The sequence below is a fragment of the Fulmarus glacialis genome, unplaced genomic scaffold (genome assembly GCF_000690835.1).
Source record: "Fulmarus glacialis isolate BGI_N327 unplaced genomic scaffold, ASM69083v1 scaffold30812, whole genome shotgun sequence".
NCBI lineage: Eukaryota > Metazoa > Chordata > Aves > Procellariiformes > Procellariidae > Fulmarus > Fulmarus glacialis.
Genome location: NW_009200283.1, coordinates 84,970 through 104,850, shown reverse-complemented (window position 1 = coordinate 104,850; position 19,881 = coordinate 84,970). Strand labels below are relative to the sequence as shown.

General features: G+C 42.9%; 2 protein-coding genes across 2 annotated transcripts in view; one reads left to right on the top strand and one right to left on the bottom strand.

Annotated features, from left to right (window-relative positions):
* Window positions 1-1,201: 1,201 nt before the first annotated feature.
* Window positions 1,202-5,848, top strand: NIPSNAP3A (nipsnap homolog 3A (C. elegans)). The gene is made up of 5 exons (XM_009573558.1): window positions 1,202-1,411; window positions 3,343-3,504; window positions 5,036-5,185; window positions 5,575-5,661; window positions 5,772-5,848. The coding sequence occupies exons 1-5, from the start codon at window positions 1,288-1,290 to the stop codon at window positions 5,846-5,848; spliced, it is 600 nt and encodes a 199-aa protein (XP_009571853.1). The 5' UTR covers window positions 1,202-1,287.
* Window positions 5,849-11,149: 5,301 nt separating this feature from the next.
* Window positions 11,150-19,881, bottom strand: part of LOC104073687 (ATP-binding cassette sub-family A member 1-like) — a 77,919-nt gene continuing 69,187 nt past the window's right edge. Inside the window, 14 exon segments of the mRNA XM_009573557.1 lie at window positions 11,150-11,709; window positions 11,914-12,157; window positions 12,335-12,427; window positions 12,555-12,658; window positions 13,411-13,545; window positions 14,835-14,976; window positions 15,402-15,508; window positions 15,976-16,038; window positions 16,216-16,336; window positions 16,469-16,598; window positions 17,217-17,340; window positions 18,618-18,762; window positions 18,851-18,966; window positions 19,517-19,694. Of these exon segments, the coding sequence (XP_009571852.1) occupies window positions 11,569-11,709; window positions 11,914-12,157; window positions 12,335-12,427; window positions 12,555-12,658; window positions 13,411-13,545; window positions 14,835-14,976; window positions 15,402-15,508; window positions 15,976-16,038; window positions 16,216-16,336; window positions 16,469-16,598; window positions 17,217-17,340; window positions 18,618-18,762; window positions 18,851-18,966; window positions 19,517-19,694 (1,843 nt within the window). The 3' untranslated portion in view covers window positions 11,150-11,568.

Below are 19,881 nucleotides of genomic sequence, written 5' to 3'. Positions count from 1 at the left end.
CTTCTCCAGAATCGCGTGACATGTTCTTTGGACGGGAGAGGTGGTCCAGCAGCGGTCCAGTATTTGCTTGAGTGGCAGAAAACGTCTAGGCTTCTCTTTTCCTGCAGAAATTCGGCACTGGATGGGGCGCCGACAGCTGACTGCTGTCATGATTGCTCACCATAAGTGTAGGATTACTGTTCGTTCAGGATCCTGTGGGGATTTAGAAACTGTAAATGCGAAAAGAGGCGGTGAGGCATGGCAACCAGAGCGAGATGTGTAACTCTCCAAAGGGTGATTGGGAAACAAGACCTTTGGTCTTGGCCGTCTGTATTTTGTGGCTTGAGCTGTATGGTGCGCGTGCCTCCTGATGCTCGTGACGTAAGTCGTGTCCAAAATCCACCCAGCAGCCACCTCTCTGCAAATATGGGCTAAGGCCAAAGGTTTGGTTTGGCCTTAGTTTTTCTAGTTTCATTTGAGAGGTGGGTAAAATGTTCCAGGTTATTGAGGCCGTTGCAAGAGTAAGCATATTCTGGGACTTCTGAAGGGTTTTATGTTACATGAATGCAAAACCTGTTCTTGACCAGCCTTTGGGAAGCAGCCAGTGAAGGGCAGGGATGCAGACTTCAGCAATCTTGTGCTGGAAGGAATCAGTCTTTCCCAAGCGTTGGTATCTTTTTCTTTCTTTTGCCAACAATGTGTAATTTGCTAATACCGGTGTAAGATTGTAATGAGAAAACAGATTGCAGTAGTGTGAGTTGGTCGGGTAAGGGCACCGCAGGCAGATGCTGATGTTGCCTCTGCTTCGGTGGCATCAACAGCCTCGCCTTTGAATAACCTGTTTAGCCAACTCTCCTTTTATTGCTTTGGCTTTTTGCATCCTGCTGCTGGCTTCCTGAGGAAGGGGTATGAGAAAAGGAAAATCCTTCTTTGTAATGGGCTAATAATTAAACAATTGAGTGCGACAAATAAAAGACACGCCACGGTCTCTTGCACTGCCAAAAGGAGTTGCAGCAAATAATGCGCATGGGAACTATTTCCAAAGAAAAAAGTCACAAGATACTTTTGTAGTGGAGATCACAAAGTACTCCCTCTCCCAGCCCCCAGTAGAAAAATCGCATCTGTAGCATCTCACTGTTTTAGAAAAAGTCTAGAAATCAGACAGAAGAGGGTTTTCTGGCTTGACAATCAGTTTTAGTTATTTTTCTTAACATTTTCTCTCAGGTACTCGCATCCCTTGCTACAGGGGCCAGGCAAAAAGATAACATTTTCTATGAAATTCGCACATATGATATTAAGCCATCAAAGATGAAGGAGTTTGTGGAAGTGGTCAACAAGTACTTTCACCTTCGCATAGCTCACTCGGAGCTGGTGGGATTCTGGTCTGCGGAGCTGGGAGCAATGAATAAGGTTGTCCACGTTTGGAAGTACGGTACGCTCAGCATCCCTTTGCGCTGCTCTGCCCTCTCTGTGCTCCCTGTCTCCTAGGCAAGAAGGCGAGGAGAATGCTTACCCGGCTTTTATTTGTTGCTCTTACTGTAAGAAAGTGTCCAGAAAAAATTTGTTCCTGTACTGATTACTGAAAAGAACACTGCACAGCCTGTCAAGACAATTTTGATGTGTTGGGATGAGAGAGTTACAACTTGTTCTTAAACAGTGATCTCTGCTCAAAACAGGTATAGTAGAGGAACTGCGGCAGAGTTCTTCGTTCTTGGTAAATACTTTTAATTTAGGGCCAGTTCCTGAAACACAAATATCTTCAGAATTTCAGAATGGATGGAAAAAAGGTTGAGACCTCGTTAATAAGATAATACATCTAAGTGCAGACAATCTATATGCAGTCTATGTATGTTTATATGCAGGTGTAATTGTTCTCAAATTTTAGTTCAGTGTAACAGTCACTCCCCTAAAACACACGAGCATGCAGTTTGTGTGCTTAAACTCCTTCTGCAGCTGGCCTGTGCTGAGGTGGAAGGCCGCTCCGCCAGCCCCGGCTTCCCAAGCGCACGAAGCGTTTTGTGCTGCTTCAGCCTTGGTAGCAACAGGCTTCTTGCAGTATAATCAACTTTTTATGTTGTCGGAGTCGCTGCTGGCCTGGAAGGTGCTGGTCAGCTAAGAAGAGCTACAATTATGCAGGAAACGAGGTGTGCTGGCTGTGCTCTTTGTGGAGCCCAAGGGAACTTGAGGCTTGGGTTATGGAGAGGTGGGAAGGCACGCTGGTAGCATTTCTTTGTATACCTACTGCGTGGATCTGTGTGCTGAGACAGAGAATTCTGTTTCTGAAGTCCTCGGTCTGCTCGTTGAAATCCAGCGTGTTCACAGTACCTCTTTAGAATAGTCGCCCCTTTTGTCCTGGAGGAGCGAAGGGACCAGCCATCTTATGAATTTATGTGCATCTATGGTTAATAAATTGTCCTGCTTCTCAGAACTTTCTAGCCTCGTTCTTTCTCTTGAAAGAAAAAAACATTTTTAGTAATCTGTGAGAAAGTTTCAAAATGGAAAACTAAGGAAAAAACTACAATTTTTTTTCCTGTTTGTTTCCTAATGGTGTTTACGTGTGTAAGGTACAACATCCTTTCTGCTTGGTTCGTCAGACCCCTGCTTATATCTTTTTAGTAGTTAAAAATAATTGGTATATTTTTCTCTTGGTCCCAAGATACTGATATTTCTCAAGGTTCTTCCCATTCTCAGATGCTGGATTTTTCTCTTGTATTATTGAAAGCTGGCTGCATAAACGTACTGCTTAAGATGCCACTGCAGCCTAACCAATTGAAATTCAGACACTCTTAATTCAGTGGATTTGTTTTTAACTAAAAAAAAAAGAAGAAAAGGTTTAGATTTTGGGCACTTAATAACTTCTTATGTAGCTGAACAAACAAACATTATTTCTACACTTGTAATTTTAATGTCATTTTATATAAGCCAAAACTCATGTTTTTCTTAATTTTCTCCTGGTAGGCTAATATTCCTTCTGAATTTTCTTTTCCACTTCACTGCCTTATCCACTGTGCTTTCTGCAAATCTCCTTATTCTTTGTTGCCACATCCAGTAGTCCCTGCGGATGCCATATATGAATCTTTCTTAACAGTATTTCTTAATGTATTTTTAACTTTTTTGTAAACTTTCTCGGAAAATTTGGTTTGGCTTGAAACCATTTAAATCTGAGAGCTAAGGCAAAGATTTTTGCAGAATTTAAAGGTAACTTACCACATCTGCTTCGAGCTAATACGCTGTTTAAAAATACCAATTTCAAACTTATCTAAGTGCAGCTTGCCTCCTTGTAATTATACATTTTTATTGAGTCTGATGTGACATTAAGTGCATTTTTTCATAGTTTTTTTTCTTTTTTTTCCTTTCTTTCAGATAATTTTGCCCACAGAACAGCAGTCCGGCATGCACTAGCCAATGACAAAGACTGGCAGGGAAAATTCATCTCCCCAGCTCTCCCCTTGATAGAAAAGCAGCACAATGAGGTTGCTTATCTGGTACCCTGGTGCCAACTTGGGAAGCCTCCAAAAGAAGGGGGTGAGCTTATCTTCTCTTTTGCTGATTAAAGTTACTGATGCTGACGGACTAACAAAAAATGGCTTAAAGTTTAAACCAGGTATTACATGGTTTTATAACCCTTTATGTAACAAGCGCATGCACATACACCCATGTGAAAAGGGTGACGTAACACCGATGAGGGACAAAAGTTTTTAAGAAGGATTTTACACTAACTTACATCAGTCCCTGACGAGAGCCCTGATAGTTACGGTTGTGAAGAGGTGTGTCAATTGCCCAAATGAACATGCAAAATGGCAGCGCGGTAGTAGTGGTCAGAGTAGTCATCCCGGACTTGCTTTGTCCATCTGCAGTGAGAGGGCATTTCCTGGGGACACTGAAGACAATGATTGTTCTCTTTCACAGAGGTTTTTCTCTTTTATCAATTTGCTTTGATGTTACTGCTTCTTTTGCATAATAGTTTTCAGAAAAAAGAAAAATAATCCCTGCTTTTTAAAGATACGTGCAAGTCAAGCATACTTTGTAACAATCATAGATGAGGTGTAGGTGTCCTGTCCTGATGTATTTTAATTCTCTCTGTAGCAGATGTGGTATTAATAATATTGAGTGTTCCCCTATTTATGAACATTTGCAGACTTTGTTGCATGGAGTAATGTCAAACAGGCCTTCCTTTAGCCCTCAGCCTGTGCATACATACAGTAATCTTTGTTCTTTATTTCCCTGTGATTCTGAGTTTTATGCTGTTGCAATTGAATTTGAAAGCAGTCCAGTTTTTCTCTTAGAACTGAGGAGCTGACTTTTCAAACACTCCCTTCCCATTTTAGGTTATCTCTAGCCCATTGCTGGAGAATGAGACCAGACATACATTGCCATACGGCAAATGTCTCGCTTTCTATTAAAGCGTCAGCAATTGTGATCTAGAGTAACTACCTGGATGGAAAGGAGTTGGATAATGTGTCTCGTAGCAGGACTGGAGTTTTTCGGCAAATCATGCCATTTGTCTACGAACAAGGTTGATGATTATTTGGCAGAGCAGAGATGCTAGGCTAGTCCTGGTCTGTTGGTTAAGCCTTCAGCTCTTGCTGTGACCAACCGCCAGGAATCAAAGGGGTTTATAACGTCATAAACTAATGCCAGAAAACATTGCCAGTCTTAGAAAAGGTGCCTTGCATTGCTCAATGAGCCGTCCAAATCCCGCAAACACGTATGAGTATTTGTGATTTCTGCAAAGTAGTCTGAGTCTCCCCAAATTTCCGGGCAACACCGAAAATGGCTAAGTTGGGCTTAGTGTAAAGCCTTTTGTTCCTCAGGGTCCCGGTACTTACATTTGCACTTGAACTAGCTCTAGTTGGCGAGCTGCTTGCGTGTGTTCTCTGGGTGCTGTGAGAAGTTGTGGGGACGAAGGGGCAGTTCCATGTCCCACTGACCCGAAATGGCAGGGAATGGCAGTACTGGTTTCACAACAAACATCGTGGCCATGACACACTGTTTGAGAACCGGCACTATTAATTTGTATTTTGTTCCTTGAGGTCGTCTTTGCTTTTTCTTCCAGGAGTATATGAATGGGTTACTTTCCAGATGAAGCCTGGTGGGCCAGCATTGTGGGGCGAAGCGTTTCAAGCTGCCATCAATGCTCACGTCAACACAGGCTACACCAAGCTGATCGGTATTTTCCACACAGAGTATGGATTACTTAACACAGGTACTACTCAATTTCTGGTACAGACTTTGGCATGGGAAGGGGCAGAGGGAGAGGGGAAATCCCTTGTCCTGGATCAGGAGTGGCCGGCTTGATGAAAACGTTAGTGCGGATCACCAAAGTCCTGTAAACAGTCCCTGAACCCAGCATTGTGTGTTGGGTTATAGGCTTAAGCCAGGTGCTGCTATTTTAAAAGACTCTCAGATCTGATGTTAAAGAGTCAAACCTTTTAAAGGCTCAGCAAAGGATCATCCCACCACTTTCTTGCCTGGAGAATTGTTTCTGCTAACTGCAAGGCATCTAACAGGTGAAGGCAGACTGCTAGGACTTATGGCACATGTTGTATTGCAGCGTTACAGTATTCAGCTGACTTTTTATTCTTACTTTCTCAGTCCACGTGATCTGGTGGAATGAGAGCCCAGATCACCGGGCAGCGGGAAGGCACAGTGCCCATGAAGATGCCAGAGTGGTAGCAGCTGGTAAGAGATGATGGATGCAGAGAGCTCACTGGTGTTACCTGCATGCATGCTGAGAAAAGTAGTATTTCTCATTGGATTACTCTCTTAATTAAATATGCATTTAATTTCAGTGCGCGACAGCGTCAGATTCTTGGAGTCCCAGCAAAATATGCTCCTGATTCCTCTGCAATGCTCGCCGCTGAAGTAAGATCCTTCTTCTAAAGGATCTAACTGATGGCAGAAAGGACAAGATGGAAGTGTGGTCAGCAAGTGCCATCACATGGATTGTCATACCCTCATGAACTGAGCCAACTGTTCTTCAGTTTACACTAAATGGATGCAAAATGCTGATTGCTAGCAATGTAAATCAGTAAAATTTTGCACCCTCATAGGAATTGCTAAACAGAAGTTTATGGTGATGTTCCTACAACCTCAGGAAAAAGAACTCAAGCCATATCACTTATGGCATGAACCACACTTCATCTATCTTTTATTTTAACCCCTCAGTTCTTACACTTTTCTGCATAGGTAAATCACTTATCAAACCTAGTAAGTTAAGTGCTCTTTTCCAACATTACAGCTCAGGGCTAGTATCATTTTCATAACGTGCTTTGGTGACTCTTGTAATTATCACATCTTGGCTATTGCATACTGGTTTAAGAAGGAATGCCCCACATAACCGTTACCCAGTTATGTTTTAATCAGACTTCTCATTGGGATGCTTTGTATTAATTCTGAGTAATGTAAAACGTCAGTGTGGCTGGAATTGCCCCTAGGAGATGCTGCCGTGAAGCTGGTCAGGGGGCGGGTCCCGACGAAATCTGCCACAAGAAGAGCACTATCTTGGTACACTTCTCTTCAGCCCTTTCCTTTTCTGTTCAGTAAACACTTCCTCAGCACTGTGAATTACACACATAATGCTTTGCCTTAGGTATTTTAGTATTTGTTTAGGGTGCTGAAATTGGATTAGCCCTTCTTGTTCAACTGTGTAGTCGGACTCGGCTGATCTACACGTGCTTATGTTCTTTGAAATACTTTTTGCCAGACTGTTAAAAGCCAAATAAATTCTGATAAAGCATGAATTTTTAGTGTTTACAGCTCAAGCTTTTTTTTTAAACTGTGAAATTATGAACCCCATTCTCCAAGTGCAGCATCCGGCAGGTTTCACATTTTGGTGAACAGTCTTGATAATAGTTGCTTTAGAGCCAGTAAGCTGGAATGAATAGCAGCAGGGCAGAGGGCATTTGGGCTGAGAAGTCAAACTTGCGTTTTGTGTACAGCGGTACAGAGCACACTCTTCTGCAATTTAAAGGTCACTAACTGGCAGAGCACTTGGAAGGCTTTTCCACAGGTGAATCACTGACCTGCAATGAGCAATTGATTTCACATCTCTACTGCAGTATCTTTGTGCAGGCTGCCTAATGATAATTATTGGTTCTGTAAAGTGCATTAAGATCTCATGGAAAGCACTAAAAAAAACATCCGTAGGCAATTATGCTTATATCCAAGGTGCATGGATGGGATCCACCTGCTGCAGGAAGGGAGCATAACGGGTCCCAGCTGCTATACCCAAGTCTTCATACTCTCCTCCCTCCAACAGAGCCATCTTTAGCATTCTCAGGGTGGAAAAAGCACTACTTTAGAGACCACTGTCTTGTATTTTACAAATCAACTTTTTAAGATATAAATGGCTGATAAACCATCACTACCAACTTGATTCAGAATGTTGCCTTACAGCAGTTAACTCAAAGGAAGACTTTTTTTTTTAAATAACAAAAACACGGGCTGAAAAATGGGAGAGGGAATTAATAGGACTTTTCTTCTTCCTACGTGAGTGCAAAAATTAACTTGCTTTATTGTTTATTGGAATAAAAAGTAGAGGGGTATACTGGAAACAGTGTAATTTTTTTTTAGTAAAACTATTTTCCTTGTCACCAGCATTGAGAGTAAAGGATACTCAGGATGTTAGGAGGTGTGCTTTATCCCAAAGTTTGTTGTTTTCTGACAAGAGGTTGATAAATCAAGCACATTACCCAAAGCACCAGCTGGACACTAGATGAAAACAGAAAACCCAGGAAACTTTAACGGCTTCTATCTCAGGATGAATTTTCGTAATGAATGTAACTTCAAAAATTGGTTTGATTCTGGAACTTAATTGGTTGACAGCAGGACTACAGGAAGTAGAAGGCAAAATTTTAAAATGAGTTTTCCTTCGAGCAATCAGACCATTATTCTGCTTTATTTGTAAACTGCTGTTCAAAATCAATCTAGTATTAACTTGGGTGATCTTCCTTTAATTTGATATTAGCTAAGGATTAGGATATTTCAGATTCTTTATACTCAAAATAACATTTTGCTTTGTCAGTGAAAACAGGTAGAGGATATTTTTAGAAAAGAGGAGGAACAATTATCAATAGTTGCAACTTGCCGCGTCTCTCTAATGGTAATATTCAGAGGTAGGTATCTGACTTGGGATTTAAACATCCAGATAAATTTGTTATGCTCTACAACTAGATTTGACAGTTACACCAACGACTTTTTTCAGGATTTGCTGGAGACCTTTTTATTTACTAACTTTAGAAGCTTAAAGTAGCACTTGCCTTTCAAATCCCACTTACCTGAAAATAGTATGTGCCCCATGCTAACTCGTAGAGATACTGGAACTTGCTTGTACATTATGCATCACAGTTCACAACAAAACAAAACTGGGCAAAACAAGAGCTGCTAACAGCACTCCTCAAAAGAACATATGCAAAAATGACACTTCAAAGACCAATGGTGCCATAACAGCTTTATTTTTTACTTAATACAAGGCAATTAGAGTGCCTTTTAATACTTCACATAACAGTTATTAGCAAATACAAATATATATATATTTTTTTTGCTTTTAATGAAAATGTCCATTTAAGGATTTAACTTAGAAATTTCAGTTGTGAAATCTCTCTAGATTTTTGCAAAGTTAACAGATATTCCAGTGCAAAAATAGATCCCATTACAGATAGCATAAAGTGCTTGGAATGAAGGACCAACTATAATTCAGGAGGGAAGGATAAGCACAGTGGTGGTTTAACCATGGGGAAAATACAACAACTCCTTACTGAAATACAAATGTACTACAAAGAGGGATGCAACATGTCAATAGTAATAAAGTTTAAAATAAGTTAACACCTCAGTGCAGTTTCATTATCAAGAGTGGTTCATATACTGTAGTGACTCTAGAGTGATTTTTCCCCAACACACACTTGAAAGAGTAAATTAGTGGCTGTCTGAACTTATTCCATGACAAATCTTCATGTGAGAGTTGCATTATGCTGTCTGTTCAGTACAAACAAGACAGATCAGAACTGTGAAATAGTTCAGTTAATATCCATGTTCACTGTAACATTTTGTCACAGATAGCAGACTCTATATGAGCATGACAGTCACAGGGCAATAGGAATCAAGAATCTCTTTTTGGTGGGCTAAGGAAAGAGGATTATGATGTGACTGTCGTTTCCTGCTAAATTAATCTTAATTTACATGAGCAGTTACAAAGAGCAAACCCCAGCCCTTTCAGGACCAAATCTGAATCCTCCTAGAACTCGTTCTAGTTCTACATGCACTAGTTTGGTGCAGTGCAAAACTTAAGCCCTTCACTTCGGTGACTTAATGCTGATTTGTAATAGTGATTTTTAGCAGTGGTAAGCCTTCAATACATGCTATTTGTTTCAATGATACCATAACATATCTGCAGCCTGTTACAGAGAAGTCATGGCTGTAGCTCAGCTGTTAAGTAATTTTTCTGCACCTGGAAGTCTGGTGTATTCATCACCCTGTAACTCATCCCCATTGGGTGACGATGTCATAAAGGTAATAACAAAGCATGTTTTAAGTGAGGTATACCAATCCCCATTACACTCCTTTCTCAATCCCCTTAGCAATGTATTATACAGATTAAAAAAAAAAAAATAGTACGAAAAAGGCACTTCAGCAGAGCATGTAGTAAGCTCTTACTTTATCCCAAGGCAGGACACAGCAGGGACTGGGAACTTGTGCTAAATATTTAACTGTTTGTGTATTAAAAATGCTGAATTGGTCAGTGTTACCAAGTATACCTGGAAATACGTAATCAACCTTCTTCAGGCTCATGCCAGCCTCTTCACTGTTTGTTGGGCTGCTATGGGCATACACAGAAGAATATGGTCCGTGATTGATTTGTGGCGGAGTAGCATCAAGAACTAGTGCAGAACCTGAACTGGTGTTTAAGGCGGAGGCATGACATACAGGAATAGCCCAGGAACTGCACTTGGGTTCAAACCACAATACTGAACCTATTTCTGAATGTAGAAGTAAGACAGAGGGGCCCGAAAATGTATTAATGAAAGCATACTCTCCCATGACTGTTGTACAATGTGAACAAGAATTGGTTGTTCTTACCATCTAATATCCCCTGTAATATTGTTCTGGCTTTGTAAAACTTTAAAAAATTACTGATTGGTGTAACTGTAGCACTACTATTTTGAACTGTCTTGTTCTTGAAGGGGATTTTTACTGAAGCAGTTTGTCACATGTATAATAGGGGTGTATTCTCCAGTTAGGGATCACCTAATGACTGAAACTACACTGCACAACAGAAGCAGAAACTTACACGTTAATCTAATGTTATACCGGTTTCCAAACAGGAAAATTTTAGGTGAACAACTTGCAGTAATTGCAGATAGCGGCTGATTGCTAGAGTCTGGAACTTGGTCAGATCATGAATGTAGCTATCGCTGAATGGACAGAATGAGAGCATAGCATTGCAGACATAATGTAAAGAAATACTCTGGCTACAAAGATCAACTGAAAGCACTTTCAATCCCTAATTATGCTACCTACCTATTTAAAGTCATAAATAATACTGTTTAAAAAAAAAAAAATCTACATCTCATTTCTAGTTTTATCTGGCAAAGCCAGAAATTGCAACATGCTTGTGCTAAGCAGTAACTTCAGATGATGGGTACCTTTCTGGTGCAAAGCAGGGGTTAAAGAGCAGATACTACATATCTGAGTGACATCTCATGATCTAGAATTTGCTCTTGGCATTAGCAGCTTGTACAACTACTGAGTTTGCTGCTGTGGTCCAAACCCTAGGTCTGCTTCTCACCCACTTCCTCCTACTAGGTGTTCATGCAGCTGCTGCAGTACCTCAAAGGAGCAGGAGAGTACTTAACTACACAGAAACCTAGTCAGAGTAGGTTATTGGTTGTGATGCTGGTGGGACGATCCTGTGCATTTGCAGGGCTCACAGTTCTGCATATCACCACTTACTGATGGAGATGTATGGATATGATGGCCTGTCTCTTGCCATCCCATCTGCACAGTACTGCTTTGTGGCCCCAGATTTATCAACAACTGACCTACACCAGTCTAGGAAAAGCAGCTGGTCAGGTAAGTTTTCACAATCTAAGGCTACAACACTGGTGATGACTTTTCTTGCCACTGACTGTCTTGGTGCATTCATTGCCAGCAATGGATGTAGCACCAGGAAATTCCCACTCCTGACATGATTGTTTTAAAGACTAAAACATGCATGTCTAAAATACTATAAATAACCACTGGCCTTGATTCCTCAATGGACTATTTTTGCAACCCTAGTAAAAACATACTGTACAGGACAAGATACAGTAAGGTTGAAAGCCCACAGCATCTCATGGGTGCTTTACCACAGCTTCAGAGTTATACTGTAATGAGCTAAGTTCAAGTCTTTCACTTGAGAACAGTACAAGACGACTCCACGAGGCACTGCCCCTGTAAAGGAATTTTGTTTTCATTGCATTGAATTGCATTGCATTGAATGGTTATCAGTAGAGTGTCCAGTTTCTCTTCCTCTGGCTTCTTCTTCGGGAGTATCCTACCCCAGGAAAAGGAAGTTCGCATTCTGCTTATCATTTCTTCGCTGAAATTGGCTCACACACAACTTTCTTTTACCTTTTCATCTTGCAGGAAGGAATTAAGGATTGCAATGTCTACCACAGTCTGGTTTTTGTGCAAGGACAGGTCCTTAGTGTGGTCGTCGTCGCTTTGGTCCTTAGCAAAATTTACAAATACCTACAAGAAAAAAGGCCATGTCACACATCACCCTGGGTTTTCATTAATTCAGGGTATTTTATACACTGGGCTTCCTGAACTAATCCTGGGATTCAGTACTCTACTTTGCTGAAATGCCCTTAAAAGATAGGTCCAATAAATGGATGGATTTATTCCTACCTCTGCTCGAAGAAGCTTTTGGCAGACAGGCTACTAAAAACTTACTTGGTCAAGTGTGGTCTGGGAAACGGAGTAGTCTTCTATGTGGAGTCTCTTTTTGTTCTGGGAGAGAATACTGAAAATTCTGGCCAGGGAGGATGGCGAAGAGGGAAGCTGGTACTGCAGCATATTCCGATGCTTTTCCTTCAGGACACTTCCAGGGAAGGCATGCCCAAAGAACTCCTCAACAGGCTTCAGGTCTGGATTTGCCCCTGCGATTCTCACCACTATGGTGTAACCATCTCCAAACCTATAAACAAGAGGGCACAGGAGCTAAGTGTCTTTGAAATAGAAGTGCAGCTTAAAATCCAGCAGCATTTCCCTCAGCCAGAATAGCAATGGGAATGCTGTATGAGGAATTAAGTCTGACTGTATCTCCCTAAAAATGCAGACAACTCTGTGGTGTAAGTGAAAAGAAAATAGCTACCTGTTCTTTAGATGCTGGACGCTGCCCAGACACCTGAATCGCCCGTTGACCATTATCGCCATTCGAGTGCACAAGGCTTCACATTCTTCCATGCTGTAGGCAGAAGTAACTTCATTAGCACTGCAAGCAGCAGTGAAGGGCAGAGCAGCCAAGCAAAGTTTAGCATACAGCGCTGGCAGATGCAAAAGCCAGGGTACGATACAACTGGGCTGTTACTTGCCTGTGAGATGTAAGCACCACTGATCTCCCCTCTTTGATTACACTCAGAGCACAGTTCCACAAGAAACGACGTGCTTTGGGATCCATCCCTGTTGTTGGCTCATCCTGCAAAATATATGCAAAGAACAGGTTATGCTGTTACATTCTACCGACAAATATCTCGGTCCCTGAAATGACCTATCCATTCTGATTATGCATACTGGAGAAGTTGAAAATAAGCAAGTTTGACTCATTTTCCAAAATGAGAAAACAATTTATGCTCCAAATTTTAAATTAGCAAACACCTTTTTCAGAACTGAGAAGTACTGCTTATTCTGCAATTATAACATGTTGAAATATCCAGTTCTAAACCAAATTAAAGTCAACTAGCTTGTTTAAATAGAGCACTAGAGTGCTTTCTCCTGCACTACGAACTTCAGTAACCCTAAAGTTTGTCCTCGATTTTAATGTGAAGAATCCCAAAATATTTATTTCCAGTTTTCACTGAATTATTAAAAACACAGGACTGATTCTCCTGCACAGTAAGATTTGCTTGTGTCCAGCAGGAAGGCTGTTCTTTTTTTGCAGGTATAGAAATCTTTGCAGCAGTACTAAGGCCGCAAAGATGCTACACAGCTGGCAGTTTGGCATCATGTTTGAGACCCCCACTTCCCCAGTGATTTTTCAGGAATAAAAGCCTGGAAGCACATTATAGCTTGCACCTACATTTAAATAGGGAATCTTTATTTCTACGTGCTCTTTTAAGTGACTAATGATATATTTAAACGTCAGTTGGCCATGAAATATCTAGTCTTTGTTTGAACCTGATTTTTCTGTTTTCCAAGGAAAATGTTAATGAGAAAAGGTTGCAGACTCACCAGGAACACCACAGGTGGCCCTCCAATGAGGGCAATGGCTGTGGAGAGCTTGCGCCTGTTCCCTCCACTGTAATTCCCAGCATATTTTTCGCTGTATTTCACAAGGCCCAGTTTCCGAATTGCCCACTCGCCAACCTACAAGAGACAGCACAACACCATCTTGAATCAAGCACAGTAACATCTACACAAGATTCTCCTTATGAGCTTTGGCTTTAAAAACATTTTTGAGAGGGGCCACTCATCTGAAGATCTAATGTGGCATGGATATGGGTTTTGAAACAGCCTGTTCACCTCTAGATCAGGATATATGCAAGTCCTGCCTCTGGGAGACTGGAAAATCAAATGGCTGCAGCTTAGCGGCCAGTGAGCATGAGCTCAACATCAGCTGAGCCACGTTAACCACCAGTGTAGTGCTCTTCGCAGCACCAGCTTTAGCTAGCTTTCTAGTTGCTGCGGGCTTGCAGCAGGGACACGGTCACTACTGACACACAGCAATCCCACTGTGGTGCACCTTAGCCCTTTCAGACAGATGGGGGAGGATCTGGTTTGTTATTCACGAGTATTACTACTGGTGCCAGTAGGCAGGCATTGTGGCCCTGGGGACTAAAAAGCATTAGGGGAAAGAGATTTAGCTACTACTCGGATCATACCCAGAAGTGGGTCCCTTTTTATATGGGGCTGGTGGGAGCATCACACAGAGGAACTCACCACCAACCTTCGAAGGAGCTTGCAGTTTTCACCCATCATCACTACTCTCAAAGAGGGATTCGAGCCACCTGGACATAGCCGAGGCGCCAGATCTGGCCCTATCCAAAGCACCGGATACAGATGTCATCCTCCTACCTACAGCAGTTCCTGTTCTGCAGCACCCAGGACACATACATTGAAAACTCCTGTTAACTCAAGGAAACAGCACTGAGAAGAGTGCTGTATGGTACTGGCAGCTGTCATTAATTGCCTAAAGACTGTTAGAGTAACCCCATGTCTGAACACTGAAATAGCAGCACTTTAATGATGCAGCATGATCAATTGGAAAGATGTAACAGCCAGCGTGAGGCTTCTGTTAAGCTGTAGAGTGCTTTTTCCCTGGGACTTTGAAGAATTAACTCTTGACAGCAGGTGAGGTTCTGCATGACCTGCAGCTCCGCAGCCCTTAAACTCTTAAAGGAAAGAAGTCATTCAGTGGACATTCTCATCCACTATGAGAATGCAGGACCCAAAGTATTTGCCCTTCCATTTAGTACACTTTTCTAGGCAGCACTGAAAAACCACAGCAACTTTGGTTTGCCCTGGAAGAAAAGGGGGGGGCAGATTTCACCATACAGTATCTTCAGCAGCTTCACATCATGGCATTGCACGTATTGCAGGGAGGGTGCATGCAAGCAGGAACAGTTGGTCACTGGGGTGGGTCCTATGGTGTTTACCTTGCAGACTTCTTTCTCTGGAACACCTCTCAGGAGCGCAAAGAACTCCAAGTGCTCTCGCCCTGTCAGCAGTTCATTAACTGCATCGAACTGTGGGCAGTAGCCCATGTTCTGATGGACTTCTTGGATGTTGGACAAGATACTGTAAAAGAAAAAAACCTTTGTTAGGATTTTAAAACTACTATTTTAGATGTTAGAAGGAGAAAAGTGAAACAGTGGTTTTGGAATCACTGAACTAACAAAAATACAGGATCCTAGAAGTCCATTTTGGCCAAATTCTTTTTTCTCTCTCCCTGCCCTGCCCCCTTCTTTTTTAAAATATGACATTTAAATATAAGAGGGCAGGTATTCAGAAGTGACTACCAGACCAGATCAATTTTCCGAAGCTGCTGAAGTACTCTACCAGACTCAGCGAAGGGCTGAAACAGATGCCAGGAGTTGAAAAAGGGAAAAGCGGGGCAGAGTTTCAACTTGCTGGAAGTGGAACAAAGGCTGTGAAATGTGGAGGAGAAAGCAGCAAAGGACCTGCTTTGACATAAAGCAGAGGAAAGATGCATGGTCTTTCACCTGTTTCCTTTGAGGAAAGCTTCTCCTCCTGTCACATCTGTATCACCAGTTAGCATCTTAAAAGTGGATGACTTGCCAGCACCATTTACTCCCAGGAGTCCAAAGCACTGGGGATACAAGAGCAGATCAGTACAGAGTGTTTGAGAACAGGATTCAGCTGCATCATTTTCAGCAATGACAAAATGGGAGGGAGCAAACTTGACCCTCAAGACAGCTGGAGAGAGTCTTCAGTGCATTTTTGGAAAAAAACCTTCTGGACTTTCACTTTAAGTATAAATCTTTAGGGTGGGAAAATGAACGAACTGTGGTGTCACCTTGGTGCAGTGCCACCACAGTGTATCTGTACCAAACCTTGGAGGGTACCAGAGTTTGGCCTCTGGTCCCAGACACTGAGAGTTCAGTATCTTCTTCAAAGGCAGAGAGAGACAGAATGAGAAGCTGCTTCAACTTCCAGGCAACTGCCTTTGATGTAATTTGAACATCATCTGTTTCTGATCTTACCCTACCCTTTGCTGTCTGTTGCTCTTAAATACTGCAGTAATAGCAAAGCAATAAATTTGACAAATAAGCTTACCTCTCCAGGGGGGATTCCAACACAGATCCTATCAACCGCTGGCTTTCGCTTCATTCTGTAAATCTGAAACCAGGAGAAAAACTATGAGAAGGACAATGTCAGAGAGAACTATAATTATACATATTCAACACTCCAAACATGCTCCGGTTTTGATCCCACCAAATCCCTCTGAATGAGGCTTCTGGTGAACTGCATGGTGTTGTGCCACCAAGTCTTAGGAATGCAGAACTTTTCTGTCACCTTGGTTAGCTCCTTGATTTCCAAGATGTCACTCTGTCCTCCTCCGCTAATTATCCTCTGTCTCTCTCTAGTTACATCCTCATCTTCATCATTCACAGGAGGCAGCTTGGCATAGACAGGCCTGGAGAAAGCAACATGATAAAGCCTTGCAGAAGATGACAGGGCCTCCATAGTTAATATTTTTCCCACTTCATGGGGGACACCAATGAAAACTTCACCTGCCTGCAGTGGTGAAGTGGAGCAGACAATGTACCTGGGTTTGATGAAGAATCTGTACTGGATGAGCACTGTGATGAGGAAGAAGACAACGCCCTCTACTGCCATGGCAAAGAGGTTCCTTCCCACCAAGTCCCATGACAGAGGGGACACAAAACGATTTTCTCCTGCCAAAATGAGATGAAGAGCACAGTTACCTTTCCAGAGCAACAGTAGCAGACTAGCATTTCTTCCTGCAGAGCTCACCAAGTTGGGCACCGGGGCAACTGGAGAGCAGCCAGCGGGAGGAAGGAAGGGAGAGACTACACAAGGGGCCAGCTGCAGCTGCGTGCACATTTCTTACTGTAGTAAAGTTGGGGCTCGGGCCCAGAAAATTCAGTCTCCCAAAGAAGAGCTGGCCCACCTTCCTGAAAGGTTAGTGAGGCACAGAAAGACTGTGACTCAGGCCTGGCATCTGCATCCCAGAAAAAAAATACCCAGCTTTCCAGAATCTCAGCCACTCCTTACACTTGGCCTAATGATCCTCTCCATACAGTTGGCTTTATGCATTTTCATTTAATGCCCCTAATAACTCAAAACTCTGGGACACTATCTGCCAGGCCCCCTTTAGTCTCCATAACAACCTAAGCTGTGGAGACTTGCCAGCTTTCATCAGATCTGTGCTGCAAATCGTGCACTTTCAATTCCTGGAAAGTCAGAGGAGCAAAGGGTGCTCATAAGGAGCAGACTCGAGCTTTTCCTATTCAGTTCAGGCCACTGTCCCTGTGATACACAATTTCACTTACCAAACCTCTCCAAAGCATCAGCCATGGCCTGGTTTTTCACCATGTCAATGAGTCCCCGCCCCAGGCAGAAGTGGGGGAAGATGAGGAAGACAGACTTCAGGATGTCATTGATGTTGTTCAGCTTCTGTTAAGACAAAATCAAGTACCAGTGAGCCATCTGAGCAGAAAGCAGCCACCACCTGCCAAGTGTGACCCATGTTGTGATTGACCTCTCCCTCCCCCAACACTACAACCCCACAAAAATTCAAGGATTAGAAATGCTCTCCCAAGAGCCAGTGCCATGGCTCCTCTGGACAGTCAGTGTTGTTGCATTGCTCAAGATGCTATTAATACTGCATTAGTATTTGCGTAGCAAACTGCACTGAAGGAGAGATTCCTCCAAATGCTCACAGTCTAAAAGGCAGTGCCTGCAAACGATAACATGCAGAAAGGCTACAGGTTGAGGAGACAGGAAAGTTGTGCTTCCACAGACTGGTTATCTCAGAAGCTGTGGGTAACCCTTCCCTATCCCATATTGGAGGCTCTAATCCTTCTCCTTTGTTGTCTTCTAGTTGGCTTAGCCCACGGGTTGGACTGGCAGCAGCCTGAGGAGAGGTTCCTGTTCTGCCAGGCACTTATCTTCAAGCATGTACATGTTTTTACTGACCTAAAACAGGCCTTGTAACAAAAGGGACCATCATCAAGGACTGCCTCCTTATGCCCACAGGCAGTGGTACAATCAACAGGTAACTCCCACAGGGTCTCCTCAACCTCCTCCCACACGGAACACTTCACACCAGTGGGGGTCAAATGGGGCCTGCTAAGACATCTTGTGTTGCATACAAGCATGAGAGGAACTTGCACCTTCCCCAATAGGCATCTGGCTTTGGAAAAACTGAAGTGAGGTGCGTAAGTTCCCAATACACTTAGACAGGGTCTACCACAGGAGGCAAAACTGAGGGCAACTAAATGCTTGAGTGCTCGCCACGGCCTGTAGTAGACAGAAACTGCCCCGTAAGAAGAACATACAGGAAATTCCGTTTGAATGTAAGAAATTTTTTTTTTTTTACCCTAAGAGTGATTGAGATCTGGAAGAGGTTGCCCAGAGAGACTGTGGAGTCTCCATCCCTGGAAATGTTCAAAACCTGATGGCCCTGAGCAACCTGCTCTGGCCAACCCTGCTCAGAGGTTGGACTAGACAATCTCAGGAGGTCCCTTCCCACCTTAACTACTCTGTGAACATTGCTGAAGTGGGCTTTAACCCATTTTCATCAGAACCTATGTTTAAACTGCTGCAGTAGCTCATGGGTACAGGCCAGGGGCTAGCCTTTCTGGAGAACTGGCTGCTAAAGGCAACACAGCACCAACATGGAACTAGATTGTAGCAGCACAAGACAGTGAGGAGCTTCTGGGGAAACGTACGTTGTTGGTGAAGAGCTCCAGGACAAAGGTCGCCACGCTACCATTGATGCCAATGAAGAGGTTCACGCTGGTCAGCACAACATATGCCGTGCTAGGGATTTTGAACACAAAGGAGGCTGGATACATGAGAGGGGTGATGGACCACCTGGCAAGAGGAAAAGCAACAACATCAGGTAAGCACCTTCCAAGTCTAAGAGCCTTCCCGGTCATCCTTCTGATGATAAATCCCTTACCCATAGAGAAATAGAAGGAGAGCCAGCACAGGCAAGTTGGAGGAGGACACATAGGACTTCTGCTGGAAGCAGATGAAGATGATGATGACTAGTGTGGCTGGAACAATGTAGTTGCACTGGAAGATGAAAAATATGGCTTTAGATTTGTTTCCAGATGACAAAAAAAATGAAGGTGTCTTTCTGCTCTGAGCCAATGGTTTTCAACATTCTTCAGTGTTACCAAAGCTGTTTCCAATGGGAGACTCTTAGGAGTGTCACATGTGTGAACTACAATGTAGTATGCATGAATTTACATTTCTTGGTCCATCTAGAAGTAGTCAGTAGACTCTCAGAGGTTGTGGACACCACAGGTTGAAAAAACCTGCTTGGAGCAGAGCAGAACAAGGGGCTACACAAGCAAACATTTTGGTGCAGGTATTTTAAAGTGACATAATAAATGCTGATGATTGAGCTTATGGTTGCCCTCCCATCCTCTGTTCAGTGTTCCTTGTCTCCCTGAAGTGAATCACCGCCCCAAGAGAATAAACACAGAAGTTATAGGCATAGTTGTTCTTCATTGAATTAATGTGGTGCCCACTGGCCCCAACTGCACTTTGCACTTCAGTGCAATGGACACCCTGCAAACACAGAATGGATTACAGTTTAGCACAGTCACAAAGTCCTTACCATATCCCAGACAAAGTTGGCCAGCCAGTAGATCACAGGCTTTACACCACTGATGAACTGCAAGTGTTTAGCCTTGCTGACACGTTCCTGGATAAGGAAGACCACAAAGCTGGCAGGAACAAAGGACATGGCAAAGATCACACAGATGGAGACGAGGACATCCACAGAGGTGGTCATCCTGGACAAAAAAAGAAGAAAGCAAAATGTTTGTATGTTGGTGCTGGCTCCTTTGAGATGAAATGAGGCCGCTCACGCAGGACAATGCAGAAACAGTTTCTCCTTCTGCTGTCCCTGTTTTGCACGGTAAAGGATGACCACACCAGGCTGCCTTAACTGCAGTTTTTCTCCAGCCGTATAACGAAGAG

Excerpts from the sequence above, each read along its gene's own strand:
- NIPSNAP3A (XM_009573558.1), top strand. The coding sequence starts at position 1,288 with ATGAAGGAGTTTGTGGAAGTGGTCAACAAGTACTTTCACCTTCGCATA. Across the intron at positions 5,186-5,574 it reads GTATGGATTACTTAACACAG|TCCACGTGATCTGGTGGAAT; the intron begins GTACTACTCAAT and ends TTACTTTCTCAG. Across the intron at positions 5,662-5,771 it reads TGCCAGAGTGGTAGCAGCTG|TGCGCGACAGCGTCAGATTC; the intron begins GTAAGAGATGAT and ends ATTTAATTTCAG.